At 40.7% G+C, this 14,836-nt stretch overlaps 1 protein-coding gene across 1 annotated transcript; it reads left to right on the top strand.

The window, feature by feature from the left end:
- The first annotated feature begins 99 nt into the window (after window positions 1–99).
- Window positions 100–11,145, top strand: LOC130164922 (uncharacterized). The gene is made up of 10 exons (XM_056369919.1): window positions 100–342; window positions 1,098–1,191; window positions 1,731–1,861; window positions 3,184–4,119; window positions 6,826–7,068; window positions 7,891–7,996; window positions 8,180–8,310; window positions 8,467–8,711; window positions 9,354–9,478; window positions 9,691–11,145. Exons 1-10 carry the CDS (start codon window positions 150–152, stop codon window positions 11,042–11,044), a joined length of 3,558 nt encoding a protein of 1,185 aa, XP_056225894.1. The 5' UTR covers window positions 100–149; the 3' UTR covers window positions 11,045–11,145.
- The last annotated feature ends 3,691 nt before the right edge of the window (window positions 11,146–14,836 follow it).

Below are 14,836 nucleotides of genomic sequence, written 5' to 3'. Positions count from 1 at the left end.
CTCCCTCCAAGTGACTGTTGTTCCCCGGCACTCTTCCGGTTTGTTAACGGTTTCTACTCGGATAACTTTTGTGCTCGCACCCAAACCGGAAGTGTATTATTGGGCGGTATTATCACTTTCCATACAGTACTTAAACTGTAGGTACCGTGATGAGGAGAGACGAGGTTCTGAGAGGTTTTGTTACTGAGAGACTCGCCGCCGCCTCCCAGGAAATCTTAGCGGCCGTGGACGGACTCGTAGCCGGGTACGAGGAGGAGGCGTCGGGCTTCAGAGAGGAGATCGACCGGCAGAGGAGACAGCTGGAGCTTCTCCTGCAGCCTCGGGTCATACTCAACAAAGCCGGTTGGTCATTCCGTTTTTTGGCGTAAAAATTTGAATCCATGAACCACAAAGTCCCAGTTTGAAGAGGAAGAGGCTGCGTTGAACTACATTTAAATATCTTGTAATTTAACTTTGACTTGGGCTGTCAACACATGTACATACCTGTAATTACAAAAACCAAGACGGTCCCTTAATCGAGGCGACTTACCCTTTAAATCGGCCCTGCTATAATCGGAACGAGTTAATAATTCATCATTTTATTTTGAAATGATCTTTATTTTCCTCTGTTTCTGAGTGAATCGTGCTCTGCAGCGGGTTTGTGCAGATTCATGGTTGTTTTCCCCACATATGCTGCTGTGTGGTTCATTTGCATGCCGAATTTACAGTTAGACACCTGTGTTTTAGATTCAGGTGTTTAATCACGTCTTCCTCACAAACAGACTTAACAAGTAGGGGAGGGAAAATTGAATAGCATATTTTGTGGATGGAGTTTTGCAGATATGCTTCAATTTCAGGATAAAACAACTAGTAAAGCTACTGCAGAACATGTTGGACAGACTCAGTAAGTTCCACTGTTGTAGGAATAATTTGTTATATTATAAAATTATATTAATAATGATAGTGACACATTGTGTTCAGTTTCTATGTAAAGTTGTTTCAGTGAGCTACAATAGACCATATCATCTCTGCTCAAAATTTTCAAAACTAAACCCTTGCATTCACACAGATTTTCAGCAATATGAAGTGGAAGTAATTGATTTCTGGCTTTTGTTCAGGTTTGAAGCGCAACAGGAGACTCCGCCACGATGAAGAGGAAGAGGAAGATGAGGATGACGAGAATCTGGATATGAATAACAGAACTCCATCAAGGTTCCTACTTAACTTTTTGTTGTCATTACTATTTTTTTATCTACATATATACATTGTATACGAGTGTCTATGAAAAATAAACTCTACTTTCTCCTTTATTTTATCCGTTAAAACTGGGTTATTGAAGGTTCTAATGCTGTTTGATTTACTGTGTAGAAAAAGTATCAATGCTGATTTAAAATTCAAAATATTGGACTACAGCCCACTCACATTGATGTATTAAGTCGACATTACAGCTGCTGAAGTTAAAACAGAAATCTTAGTTTCTTGTCCTGACTAATTTTCTAATGAAAACGTTCATCGCAAAACTACAACTAATTAAAATCAGGACGTAATTAAATTGCAGAAGTTCAGTTTAGCTTCCACATTGTAAATAAAAAGCTGATTTCATATCCATATTCATCATCATTATGTGAGTTTTATGGTGAAAGTTATTTGTCAATGGAGCCATATCAGTTTTATGAGTAATTACATTTATTTTTTAATATTTGCAGGTGTTTACTTTTGTAATTAACGTGCTGCTAATCTTCATCTTTCAGGTCCTTTTCCTCCAGAGGTCAGTTTAAGCAGAGGAAGCATGGCAGACCCAAGATCAGTGAAACTCAGGACCACATGGACCTCAGCATCCGCATCCATGAGGAGCCACAGACCGAAGTACTTTCAAAAAATGGTAATTTTATAAAAGTTAATTAAAATAAATCTTACAGGAACTGGGCTCACCTGGCAAAGGTTTAGTTCTGTATGAAGCGACCCGTGGCCCGCATGTCATCCCTGGCTTGGCTTGTATCATAAAAGATAGTAAGTGTAGAGAAAAGTAGGCAAAGGAAAATCATCTGGCAAAAGAAATAACAAGGGATATGTGTACAAAAGAAACAAAAAGGAAAATGAATACAAAGCAGCAGAATGGTCCAAAAACCAAAAAGCCAAAAAACAATGTGCAGAGTGATCCCAGTGGTTTTATTTCCCCAGGAGATATCACATTTCTGAGGGGCGGTAACTATTTTCTCCTTCTGTCGAAACTGGAGAAGTGAGTAACTTTCTATAGAATTTTTGAATTGTTTTATCTGGAGTTTCCTCACAAAAAACCACACATCCGCCTTCCACCATGACCCATGGAAACATTGGAGGGGACACATTATGGCCAACTTCAGTGTTCACCAGTTTGTCCTTTGGGGCTGCTAAAATAGATTTACAAGCTTCGGTGTTGCTAAAAGACTCACTGTATCAGATTCACTGTTACAATGTGCCTAATCAGTTTGAGCTTGAAGAAGAATATGATCGACCTGATCCACCTTCACAAGCTCGACTGGAACAGAAAAACAAGCATACCCACTGCCAGGCAGCCTGAAGGAGGGAAATGTCAGAAATGTGGGAAAAAGTGCTGCGAATAAAGATTCTTGACGGTCTGCAATAGACTCACATGACAATATTCATAACTTGGAATACTTTTATGAAAAACTCTTTTAGTTTTTGTGATCTGTGGACTCTTACAGACTAAAGGAATATAAATAATCTAGACATGGACCAACAGATAGACTTCACGACCTCTTCAAGGAAGAGAGTCAGCAACCATTCGCCGTGTTGCTGGTTTGTGATGCTGGTAACTCAGAAATAATTATACTTTTATGCTCATAGTTACTGAAAAATTAAGTGAATGGTTAAATTGTGGTTGTTGTGGGTCTGATTTTTCTTTGCTCCCACAGCACAGCTCCTGAGGTTTGGTGATGTTGAGCTTGAAAGCTTTCCCAAAATGTCCGGACCAGGTTGTTTACACCCTGATTGTATTCAGACAGAGCACTGGTGCCACTAAGGTGGGCCACTAGATTCCATGTCATCTGCAGACTGTAAAAATGTCATCCCTTCACTGCTGCAGATGATGCTGTTTGTGTCCACAGAGAAGAGAATGCGGGATTCAGTAAAGACACCACTGATATTACCAACAGTATGAAGACAACGTTGTTCATAATGTGTGTGTTTCATTGTTCCCTGCAGATGTTCAGCATCTGTTCGTGATTAAAGAAGAGGTTCCCCCTGAGTTGAGCCCTCGTGTGGATCAGGAGGATCCAGAGGGTCCGCACATTAAAGAGGAACAGGAAGAACTCTGGACCAGTCAGGAGGGAGAGCAGCTTCAAGGGCTGGAAGAGGCTGATGGTAACAAGGTCCCACTCACTCCTGTCCATGTGAAGAATGAAGATGATGAGGAGAAACCTCAGTCTTCACAGCATCATCCAAGCCGAACTGAACAGAGCAGAGAGGCAGAGCCTCCGTCCAGCAGCTCAGCTGAACAGATGGAAACAGAGACTGATGGAGAGGACTGTGGAGGATCTGAACCAGACAGGAACTTAGATCCACATGGTCATCTTCAACCACATACAGATGAAGAGGCCACAGAGTCCTCTGAGACTGAAGACAGTGATAATGACTGGAAGGAAACCAGAACACCTGAGTCAGGTTTGAAAAGCAAAGGAGTCCATGGATGTAATACTGGTGAGAAGTCTTTCAGCTGCTCTGAGTGTGAGAAAAAATACAGCAGAAAGTGCGTTCTGCAGAGACACATGAAAGTCCATACAGGAGAGAAACCATTCGGTTGTCATGTGTGTGGGAAAAGATTTAAGTCGCAGGGGGAACTTAAGGCGCACATGAGAGTCCATACAGTAGAGAAACCGTTTGGTTGTGATGTGTGTGGGAAAAGATTTAACGTAAAAGGGAACCTCGTATCGCACATGAGAGTCCATGAGAGACCGTTCGGTTGTAATGTTTGTTGGAAAGTATTTAAGCGGCAGGAGGATCTTGATGTGCACATGAAAGTTCATACAGGGGAGAAACCATTCAGTTGCAGTTTTTGTGGCGAACGATTTGTTTATAGTTCAAACTGCAAAAGACATATGAAGATATGTAAACACAAGCATGTTACTGAAGGCTGCAGCAGTAAGTGAAGCCGAGTTGCCGGATATGCTGAGTTGTAATAGCTCCTTACAGCATGTTTGACCCATTCATACCGGATGCTGCGTAGCGCAGCATTGTTGATTCCTCGTCATTTTCATGATATATTTATACATATTTTACATATTTATATGCTGCATGCGTCATGAAAATGACGAGGAATCAACAATGCTGCGCTACGCAGCAACCGGTGGGAGGGGCAATGTTGCGCTGCGCAGCATCCGGTATAAATGGGTTAAAATACAGAGCATAGATCAGTTTTACTTTTGAGGTTTTGTACACCAGGTTATATAGAGGACACAAGAGGGAAGATAGACAAGAAAACAGCACATTGGCACATTGGGAACTGGTAACAAACAACCTATATCCACAGAGGAAACACAATCAAGAGAAAGTAATTAGACCAATTGTTGTTTTGTAGATTTGCTCTAATTTGACTCATAAAACAGTTTTTAGAAACTTTTGCCAATTCAAAAATGAAAAGCAGAAATCTCTCATTCGCAGAAGTATTTAGACCCTTTGCTGTCGTCAGGATCTTCCTGTTTGCCTTAATTATCCCTGAGATGTGTCCAGAACTTCATTAGAGTGCGTCTGTGGCAAACTGAATTGACTAGACATGGTTAAGAAAGGTGCACATGTGTAGGTAATTAGTGAAGTGACTAAGTAAAAAATCTTTGGATGGAAATCCTCTTACTATATATTTATTAATATTATATTTTGCAGCTTGATCAATACAATAATAATAAAGTGAACAAACTTACCGGCCCCTCAAGGTCACTTAACTCATGATGCCTTCACATAACTCACAGATATCACAGCTCTCTCCAAGACATTCCAGACAGAAGTAACAACAATTGCTGGAGTTATTCGAACGTCTGTCTCGGTCACCTAAACAACACAAAAGGTAATGAGTCAGTGCCTTTTCAAAATTACTCATATGATCATTTTCTGATCTTCTACCATTCTGGTAAACATAGATGACACAGATGCTTAGATGACTTGGTTAAAGATCTATGTCACAACTGCACAGTTTCTTTTGGGCATATTTTAATAAATTATTAAATAAATTATTTAATAAATTAAATAATAAATTCTTAATTCTATAAAAACTAGGCTAGTTATTCAGATAAATGGTGCTCATCAAGTAATGAAGTCACTAAGTGGATGTTTACAGTGTCCTCCTGTAAAAAAAAACCCCAAAAAATGAGCACATAGTTCGTCTGTGCAGCAGGTTATTATGACCCATAGTCACATTTTGTTGCTAGGTGACATCTAGTGGTTGAAGTAATTATGACAGGAGCAAAGGGAAAGGGAAAAGCGCGGTGACATAGTAAAAACAGAGGCAAAGTCCATGTCAGGAGGAGGTTGTGGTGGATGGATGAATACGACGCAGGAGAGCCGTGTTCGATTCCCATGTTGAAGTAGCAGTTTATGTTGTTTCTATTGTCCACGACCATTCATTGTTATTATTGTAACCACGACAAAGATCATCTAATGTTGAGGAAGTACTTCTCAAAATGTGGAAATATAGAAAACCAAGAGATGAATTATCAATAACAGAGTTGTGTAAAAGTCCCATTAATTTATTGTATTCTGCTCTATTCAGGCTTGGATGACATGAAACTCTTCTAGCCGAACCACCAGTTGAAAGATGAGCAACTGTATTAGCAAATGTCTCTGTTGTCTTTTTTATGTATGTACAAATGTAAAAACAGAATAAAACTTATACTTCCAAAGAAGCATCACGTGACTGAGCTTGTAATTCAAGTACCTTTTGTCAATGCTCTGTTTAATAATCCAGGAGACACCATATTTCTCTTCTGGAAACATTGAGGTTACTATGGAAACTTTCAAATGGAAATTTACAATGGGGAAAAATGTGGAGGAGAGAAACTTCTGACTTACTCTCTTCTGTTGTGTATGACGTCCCTACCAAAGCAATGACAATAACAAGGACGATGCCAATGATAATGATTGTGCCAACGTAAGGTCCAGTGCCAAACTGGGGACCTAAAAGAATGGGGGAAATATTCAAGCAAGTATTGAGATCTTGCACTTATAAGTAAAAGTTCATTGGTTAATGACGTTTAACCTAATTTCTTTTTCAACATTCACAATGTTTTTGCTCCTCCCATGAAACCTCGTAATGTGTGTCAGTTCAGTTTGTGTTAATTCTACACAAAAAAAACACATTTAGTTACTAGTATCTATAGTGTCTGCTTCGGAGCGCTGTCTCGATCCTCTGACACTGTTGAACAGAGAGAAGTGTTTTCTTCTTGTTCTTTCTTTTGTCTAACATTTCAACATTTTTTTTTTTTAACAGTTTTACAAGACAGTCATAATATGAGAATAAATTCAAATAAATCAACCTAGTAACCAACCAACCAACCAATCAACCAATCAACCAATCAACCAACCAACCAAAAGCTCATAATATCCAGCACACTTCATATGATAGGAAAGCATCCGATGTAAACAGGTTTGTTACTCGGGGCGATGCAGTAGCTGACTGAATCCGGAAGATGGCGGTAATTCAACTACTTTTATGCCAGCTGCCGTTAAACATCACTGAAGAAAAACAATGAGGTTTTGGTTTCTACTCGGACGACATTAATGCACGTACCCAAACCGGAAAAAGTATCAAGCTAGTAAACAATGCTAGGATGGATTAACGTTTTCCGTAAAATACTTAAACCGTGATGAGGAGAGACGCAGCGGACACGGCAGAGAGTTGCAGTAAAATGTCTAAGTCCGAGGTTCTGAGAGGTTTTGTTACCGAGAGACTCGCCGCCGCCTCCCAGGAAATCTTAGCGGCCGTGGACGGACTCGTAGCCGGATACGAGGAGGAGGCGTCGGGCTTCAGAGAGGAGATCGACCGGCAGAGGAAACAGCTGGAGCTTCTCCTGCAGCCTCAGGTCACACTCATCAAAGCCGGTTGGTCATTCATTTTCTGGCATAAAAAAAGAAATTAAATGCAGGAACCACAAAGTCCCTGTTTGTAGAGGAAGTGGCCACGTCGAACTACATTTAAATATCGTGTAATTTAATGTTTTCCTGGCTGTTAACAAATTTACGTTCTTAAAATTACAAAACGAAGACGGTTCCTTAATCAAAGGGACTTAGTCTTCAAATCGGCTTTGCCTTAATCGACTAACGAGTTCATAATTTAGCCTTAAATTTGAAATTATCTTTATAATCCCCTGTTTTCGAGTGCGGCTTCCTCTCTGCAGCGCTAAACCGTGGCGGGCTCTGTTGCTCACCGCAGTCCGCAGATTTAGGATTATTTCCCCGACATGTCTTGCTGCTCTGTGGTTTATTTGCATGCCGAATTTAAGACAAGACACCACTCTTTTGAGTTCAGGTGTTGAATCATGTCTTCTCACATACAGAATTTAACTTTAGCAGAGGGAAATTTGAATAGCCTATTTTGCGGATGGAGTTTTGCAGAAATTGCTTTTGTGTTATGATTTAACAGCTGGTCAAGAATAGAACATGTTTAACAGACTCAACAAGTTCTACTATTGTAAGGAATAACAAAATAATGTTACTACTAGTAATAATAATAACAATAATAATAATGATAACAATAATAATAAAAAATAGTGACACATTCGTTTGCATTCAGTTTTTATGCAAGTTGGTTTCAGTGAGACAGAATAAAAATATCACTTCTGTTCTTTCTAAATAAAACCCTCACAGTCACACACATTTTCAGCAATATGAAGTGGAAATAATTGATTTCTGTCTTTTGTTCAGGTGTGAAGCGCAGCAGGAGACTCCGCCATGATGAAGAGGAGGATGAAGATGAGAACAACAAGTCCACGAAGAACCTGGAAGATTGGAATAAATCAACTCCATCAAGGTTCCTACATAAACAATTGTTTTTATCACTGTCATTTTGTCTGCATGAGAGTGAGACAGGAGATTTATATAAACAACATATCATGTAAACAAACCTCAGTTTCTTGAGTAATTACATTCATTTTTTTAATATTGGCAGCTGTGGAATTCTGTAATTAACCTGCTGCTAATCTTCCTCTTTCAGGTCTTTTTCCTCCAGAGGTCAGTTTGAGCAGAGGAAGCATGGCGGACCTCAGATCAGTGAAACTCAGAACCACACAGACCTCAGGATCCGCATCCTGGAGGACCCACAGACTGAAGTACTTTCAAAAAACGGTACTTCTAAAAGAATATGAATTTAATTGAAACTGAAGAAATTGAATTGAGTCAAAGGTAGTTTTGGTTTTATCAGGTGAGGTTCTGATCTAAACCACTCCCAGAACCTTTCTTTTCTGTAAATATTAATCATTGCGCTTGTCTCTCCTTTTTCAGTTCTTAAGAAATGTCCGATGCTGAAGCTGAAGTGTCCTCAAGGTCTGCAGGAGGCGGACTTCTTGGACCTGCTGAGGTCCACCTTCCCTCAGCTGGCTGGAGACAACAAAGCTTTTGACATCTTAACGTCAAACAAGAGACAGAGGTTAAAGCGTCTGAATTTAAAGGCGGTAACGCCGGAGGAGATCCACAGAAACATCAGTTGTGCAGGATGGGCGACATCAACTCTCTTCATCAGACTGAAGGTAGTTTGTCACTAGGGATGTGTATCGTCTGGTGTGTGTGTGTCACTGGAACAACAGCCCCGCCCCCCTGCCCTCCGCTCACACATACAGCATGGATAGATAATTTATTCCCCTAGGGGAAATTCATGTGTCCATTAGCTCATTAGTAATAATAATAGTTGAAATAAATGATAAACAATAATTAAATTAGTCCATTTCCTTGTTGTATAGCCTGATGGCAGTGGGAACAAAGGATCTTCTGAACCTCTCTGTTCTGCAGCACTGTTGTGAAGAGGGTGTTTGGGTGGTTTTGGTGGTCAAAGATCAAGGTCATGGTGACCTCAGAAAATGCTTTTTAGCCGTAACTCAAGACTTCACACAGCAATTATGACACAATTTCACACAAATGGTTCATAGTTTATATGACTTTGGATAAACAGGTATGTAATCTGAAACTAGTCTGGGTGGCGTTGGCAGACAACCATGAAGAGGTGATTCTAGTTTTCTCTAGGTTTCACCTTTATTCTCGTTTCGATTAAAACATGCCAGTTTTCCTGTAACCTGAAACTAGTCTGAGTGGAGGAAGGATATAACCACGAGGTGGTAATTCTAGTTTTTCAAGTTAAAGATGCAAAGTGGAATCACTCCTCTTTATTTTTCCAGGCCCAAAAAGAAACTGAGGGCAGGGAGGAAGAGATTCATCCTCTGCAGACAAAAGACAGCAGCACTGAGGACACTTCATCCACTGCTGCCATGTTGACATGTGATGAAACTGGGCCACTAACAAGGTAATTCAAATAGAGATTGCATGGCTGTGTGCTTGGTTTTATGCACCTGTTCCCAATGGGTGTGACTGAAGCTGCTGGAACCACTAATTATCAGAGGTGTCCATATATTTTTGCCCATACAATGTAGTATTACTTGCAGAAACGTAATATCAGACAGACTTTAAACACAACTCGCGAACCCCCTTAATTCCCTCTTTGCTTTCCCACAACAGCCCAGTTCAGGAGGTCGAAGGTAGCAGCTGCTCAACATCACAACAACAAGACGTGGTGAGAGAGGAAGCTGATGATGACGATTGCTGGATAACACAACCAGCTGAGGACTCTGTGGCCCGCTCCACAACTGAAACTAAAGGAGACACTAGTGAAGGTGATGAAAAGGAAGAAGAAAGAGAAGAGGTGAATGACAGCGATGACGAATGGAAACCAGACAAGTGTGACGAGGAGCTGAGGGAAAGTGACTCTGAGCTGCAGTTGAAGACGACCAAGAAACAAAAAGCCAGACGTTCTGGTGTCAAGATCCCTGAGACAAAGACTGAAAACAGTGATGCTGTTTACTCTTGCAAAGTCTGCAGAGCTCTGCACGAATCAGAAGTCACCTTTGTGAAACACGCCTGGAGTCACGCGGATGATCCAGGAAGTCTTTGTGGAGTCTGTGGGGAGCGTCCAGAGTCTGTGGAGGCGTTGAAGTATCATCTTCAAAGTCACCACAAAACTGACGACTGTCACATATGTGGAGAGTCTTTCCTCGGCGTGCTAAGCCTCAATGAGCATGTGGCTGCCCACTCCGGGGAGAGACCATACAAATGCCATGTTTGCCATGCTGCATTTGCATTAATGGCGTCCCTGGAGATTCATCAGAAACTCCACGAGGAGGGTAAGCCTCACAAATGCTACACCTGCCACAAAGTGTTTGAGCTGAAGGAACAGTTAAAAGTTCACCGCAGGATTCACACCAGCAAGAAGACGCACCTCTGTGGCGTGTGTGGGAAATCCCTCAGTGACCACAGATCTTTATCCCGCCACAAGATGATCCACTCTGGAGAAAGACCTCACAGCTGTCAGGTTTGCGGGAGGAGTTTCAAACTTCCTGGCACACTCAGACAACATGAGAAGATTCACACAGACAGGGAGAGGTCGTACCTCTGCGACGTCTGCTGCAAAATGTTCCTGACGAGCAAGCAGCTGCAGATTCACATGAGAACGCACACCAACGAGAAGCCGTACCACTGCGGCGAGTGCGGCAAGGGATTCTCCACCAAGGGACCCTTGACCATTCACATGCGGGTCCACACCGGAGAGACACCGTACCGCTGCCCCGACTGTGGCTGGTCCTTCAAACGCAAGATCAATCTGGACAACCACGTGACGGTCCATTCAGGCGCGAAACCGTTTATCTGCGGGATCTGTGGGAAGGCGTGCGCTCGCAAGACATACCTGACTGTTCACATGAGGACACACAATGGAGAGAGACCATACAAATGTACACGGTGTGACAAAGCATTTACTCAAAGCCATTGTCTGAAAACACACATGAAGAGCCACCAGCTGGCAGAAGCTGCAACGTAGCTCAAATTCATCCCTTTAACTTTCTCTTCTTTGAACAAAACTGTGAGAATTTGAATTTGGTGGAACCGATGGCTCTAATAAAATCTTGTTTTGTCAGACTACACACTCTCACTTTATTCTGTCAGATGAGAAATGAAAACACAGCGGATCGTAGTGCTGTGATTTAAGTCTACAAGCTAGCAACTCTGTGAGGCGCAGCGCTGCTTTGAGCTAAATGTTAGTCAGCAGGCTCATAATGACAATGTAACATCAAGTCCTGGCTTTTATACTTCAGTATGACACTTGAGGTTGAATTTCTCCTTAGCTGAGGGAGTTACTTAAGGTTGTTGCACAGAATAACATAAAATATTTCCTGTTATTAAGGAAAAACATTGAGGCATTTACAGCAATGAAAGGGATTTTACAGCGGTAGAATTCTAGTTTCCATGGAGACACACACCTTGTATCCATTTGGGTATTTTAATTGATCACTCCCTGTGCCCCTGTATGACCACATCACCTCGCCTGACAACTCTGCAGCCGTGAGCTGATCATAGATTACATCAGAGACACACATTTGCATGAGGTTCACAACAAATCTGTCTTTATTTTGTAATTTGAATGAAGAATAGCTCCCACATGTGACCTGAGTGCTTTGGGAAACACAACATTACTTTGGTTTTGCATTTTTCAGAAGATTTGTGACTGAGAAACTGCTTACTATTAAATTTAGGACATTCATAATTCACAATTGGCGGTTAAACAAACAAACATATGAGTATATACATATTGTTTATTACAAACTTTTATTGACTCACTGAATTTACTACAGTCACAGATTTTGGGGGTCAAAGCACAATAACAACCACAGTTACAAGGTCCCGTATTTTCCTCTTCTTCTGGGTTTTTATTTGAAGTGTTGATTCATAAGAAGATATATTTTTGGTTTTAAGAACCAAAATCCATCTCAGTGTAGTTTCACATCTCCTCTGTCAGGCTTCTCTCTGGTTTTCTTACTGAAGTCTTTAGGTCTAGATGACAAATGTTGACTGTTTCTTGTGGCTGATGTTCTTGAATCGAGCCATCTGTTCTTGGTCCGTAACTGTTTACATTATACATAAACAACATTATTCTTCCAAATTAGTGCAACATCCATTTTTATGCAGATGACATCATATTATATGTTCCTGGCTCCACTTCAACCCAGGTGTATCTGCCCTGATTTTCAGGTATTCCTTTTTAATCCAACATATTTTAAACAACAATCAGACTACTGTAGCTATGGCTCTGACTATCCTACCTTTAAAACTTCAGACGGTACCCATATCACCCTTGGTGACTCAGAAGGCTGTCAGTCAAGATACAGTTCCAACATTTAAGCACTAATTGCTATTGCTTTTTATTTTTTGACATATTTGAATACCAGATTTGATAAGAATTTATAATATGAAAGTCTCCAATCCTCATCCTGTTTGTTTTTTTTGTTGTTTTTTTTAACGACATTGTAGTTTTCCTGCCCGAAGTAGAAACAGCAGAGGTAACACCACACTGCTGGGAAGATAGAACCAGAATGCAGAGAAAAACACCAGGCAAAGGTTAATGGATTTCTGCACTACTGAACCCTCGATTACGTTGCAAACCAAATTCCCCACAAACCTAAACAATAGCACTCCCAGTATAGCTGTGATGGTATGGAAAGCCCTCTGCTTTGATTTGTCAATCCGCACCCTCTTCCCCCACACCTCCCCTGGCCCTGGACGTTTGAGAGCGTGGAGAACAGAAATGCTGCAAAAACAGATGACAGTTAAGAAGAAAATCATAATGCAGAAGTACAAGATCATATTGAACGTGGACCTGGTTAGGTACAATATACTCATGCATCCGAAGCACAGCAGCCAAATGCATCCAACGCCGATATTTCTCATCTTGATCGCGTTAGTCTGTCTCAGTTCCCGGTAGGCGATTGGGTGAACAACAGCAATGTAGCGCTCCACACAGGTCAGGAGGTGAAACAGAGCCTCTCCGAGTGAAGTGACAGACAAGATGGAGAGCCCCCCCATCATTGTATTTTGGATATCGGTGTAGCCCCCACAAAAGAAGAGGGTGAACCCCACGAATTCCTTCAGCTGCATGGCGATGGAGTGATAGATGAAGAGGTCAGAGTGACTCATCTTCGCTGCTGTGGGGACGTTACGCTGTTTCCTCCACTGGTGGTATCCCAGGTAGAGGATGAGGCAGAAGAGCGGGAGGAGGAGGACGTTGACGATGAAGACACTAGAGAAGACAAGGATGCCTTTTTCGGACCTGAAACACGAGGTCATGAGGTGATGGTGGGAGATGTTAGACGAGAGGGCGCCTGCAGGAAGAAGGGAGGTGTCAGTGAAGGAAGAGGGGTCGAGCGACATATTTATGTCAATGTAGGCCTGAAGAGAAGGGGTAGATGAAAAGAGGAAAACAGGAAGAACGTTAAAGTCAAATGGAGACATGGAGAAAATCAATGACCTTGCTAATATAATGTTGTTAAGTAATCCTCATTATGCTTATTCAACAACATTTCCAATCCAGTGATGCGTATTAAAGAGTATCCACGACTGCTGCTCCCATGGTGGTCAAACGAGGACTGAGAGAACCATGGTTACACATGTAACCTTCTGATCCTTACCCACAAAAAATAAACGGCCTATCATGACTGTCAAGTCTATATTTTTGCTTTTCTTGTTTGTTGCTTCGCAGTTTCCAAAACCAGAGGCTGAATTAACAAAAATATATTTCATGGTGGATCTTAAGATGTAATCAAATAATAAAGTTTAGTAAATTGTAAATGAACTCACAAATTTAAATTCACTTCTCAAGTAATACTAATTTAGCAAATACATTATTAAAACATTTATAAAAAGACTGGATATGTATTTTAACATGATATAATTCTTCATCAAAAAAAAGTTATCAATGATATCAATTAAAAAACAAAAATGTAGTTTATAAAATATAAAAAAGTCTTTTCGAAGTTAATAACTGAATCTTTACTTTTAAAGAACACCCACCTCAGCAGTTTCTATCTGATCGTCCTTCTCTTGCGTCTCAAAATTCACTGACTGCCGTTCACTGGTATCTGGTACAGATATGTCCTAATATGCATGTGTGTTGTAGGTGTGCGTGTGTGTAGAACAGGTGAGAGCAGGAGTGTGGGTTTTTTGCAAGTCATATTTTTTATGATACTCTTTTACAGTAGATTACAACAGGCAAATTCATTTTTCGCATTATTGTGCCACAGGGAGGTCAGATTTGCAGAGTCAGCAGCACCACTATTTGAATATTGAGAAGGTACAAAGAAAACACAGAGTAAATTATGACATTTATTCCTTTATTTTGATAGTTGTCATACATTATTATACTACAATATTACTATGCTACATTACAGCACACGTAGGTTCATATTCTTAATCATCTTAAATTCTCCAAAACACTAAAATTAATTTCCAGAATATAAAGTCTTAGTACATAAACAGCTGAATTTACATTCGTGCCAACAATGTAATAATATTTAACTATGGTTCCTTGACTCAGTCCATTACAATGAACATTTGTTCGGGGTTCAAATAACTTATAAACCAAGAGATGTGTATTCAAATTAAATCCTGTCATTAATCCCAGTGCACTTGTCTATTTCTCTGTGCATGTCTGTGTCTTAATCACATCTGCTTTGGACATTATGACCTACTGCAATTTCTCAGAAGAACATCCATTGATGATCTGATACAAAACTTTTCCAATAATTGATACAGAGTGGGGCAAGTTTATTTTCCAGATATT

Source organism: Seriola aureovittata, chromosome 23 (assembly GCF_021018895.1).
Source record: "Seriola aureovittata isolate HTS-2021-v1 ecotype China chromosome 23, ASM2101889v1, whole genome shotgun sequence".
Taxonomy (NCBI): Eukaryota; Metazoa; Chordata; class Actinopteri; order Carangiformes; family Carangidae; genus Seriola; species Seriola aureovittata.
The sequence above is the reverse complement of the archived record's forward strand: the minus strand, read 5'-3'. Positions and strand labels throughout refer to the sequence as shown.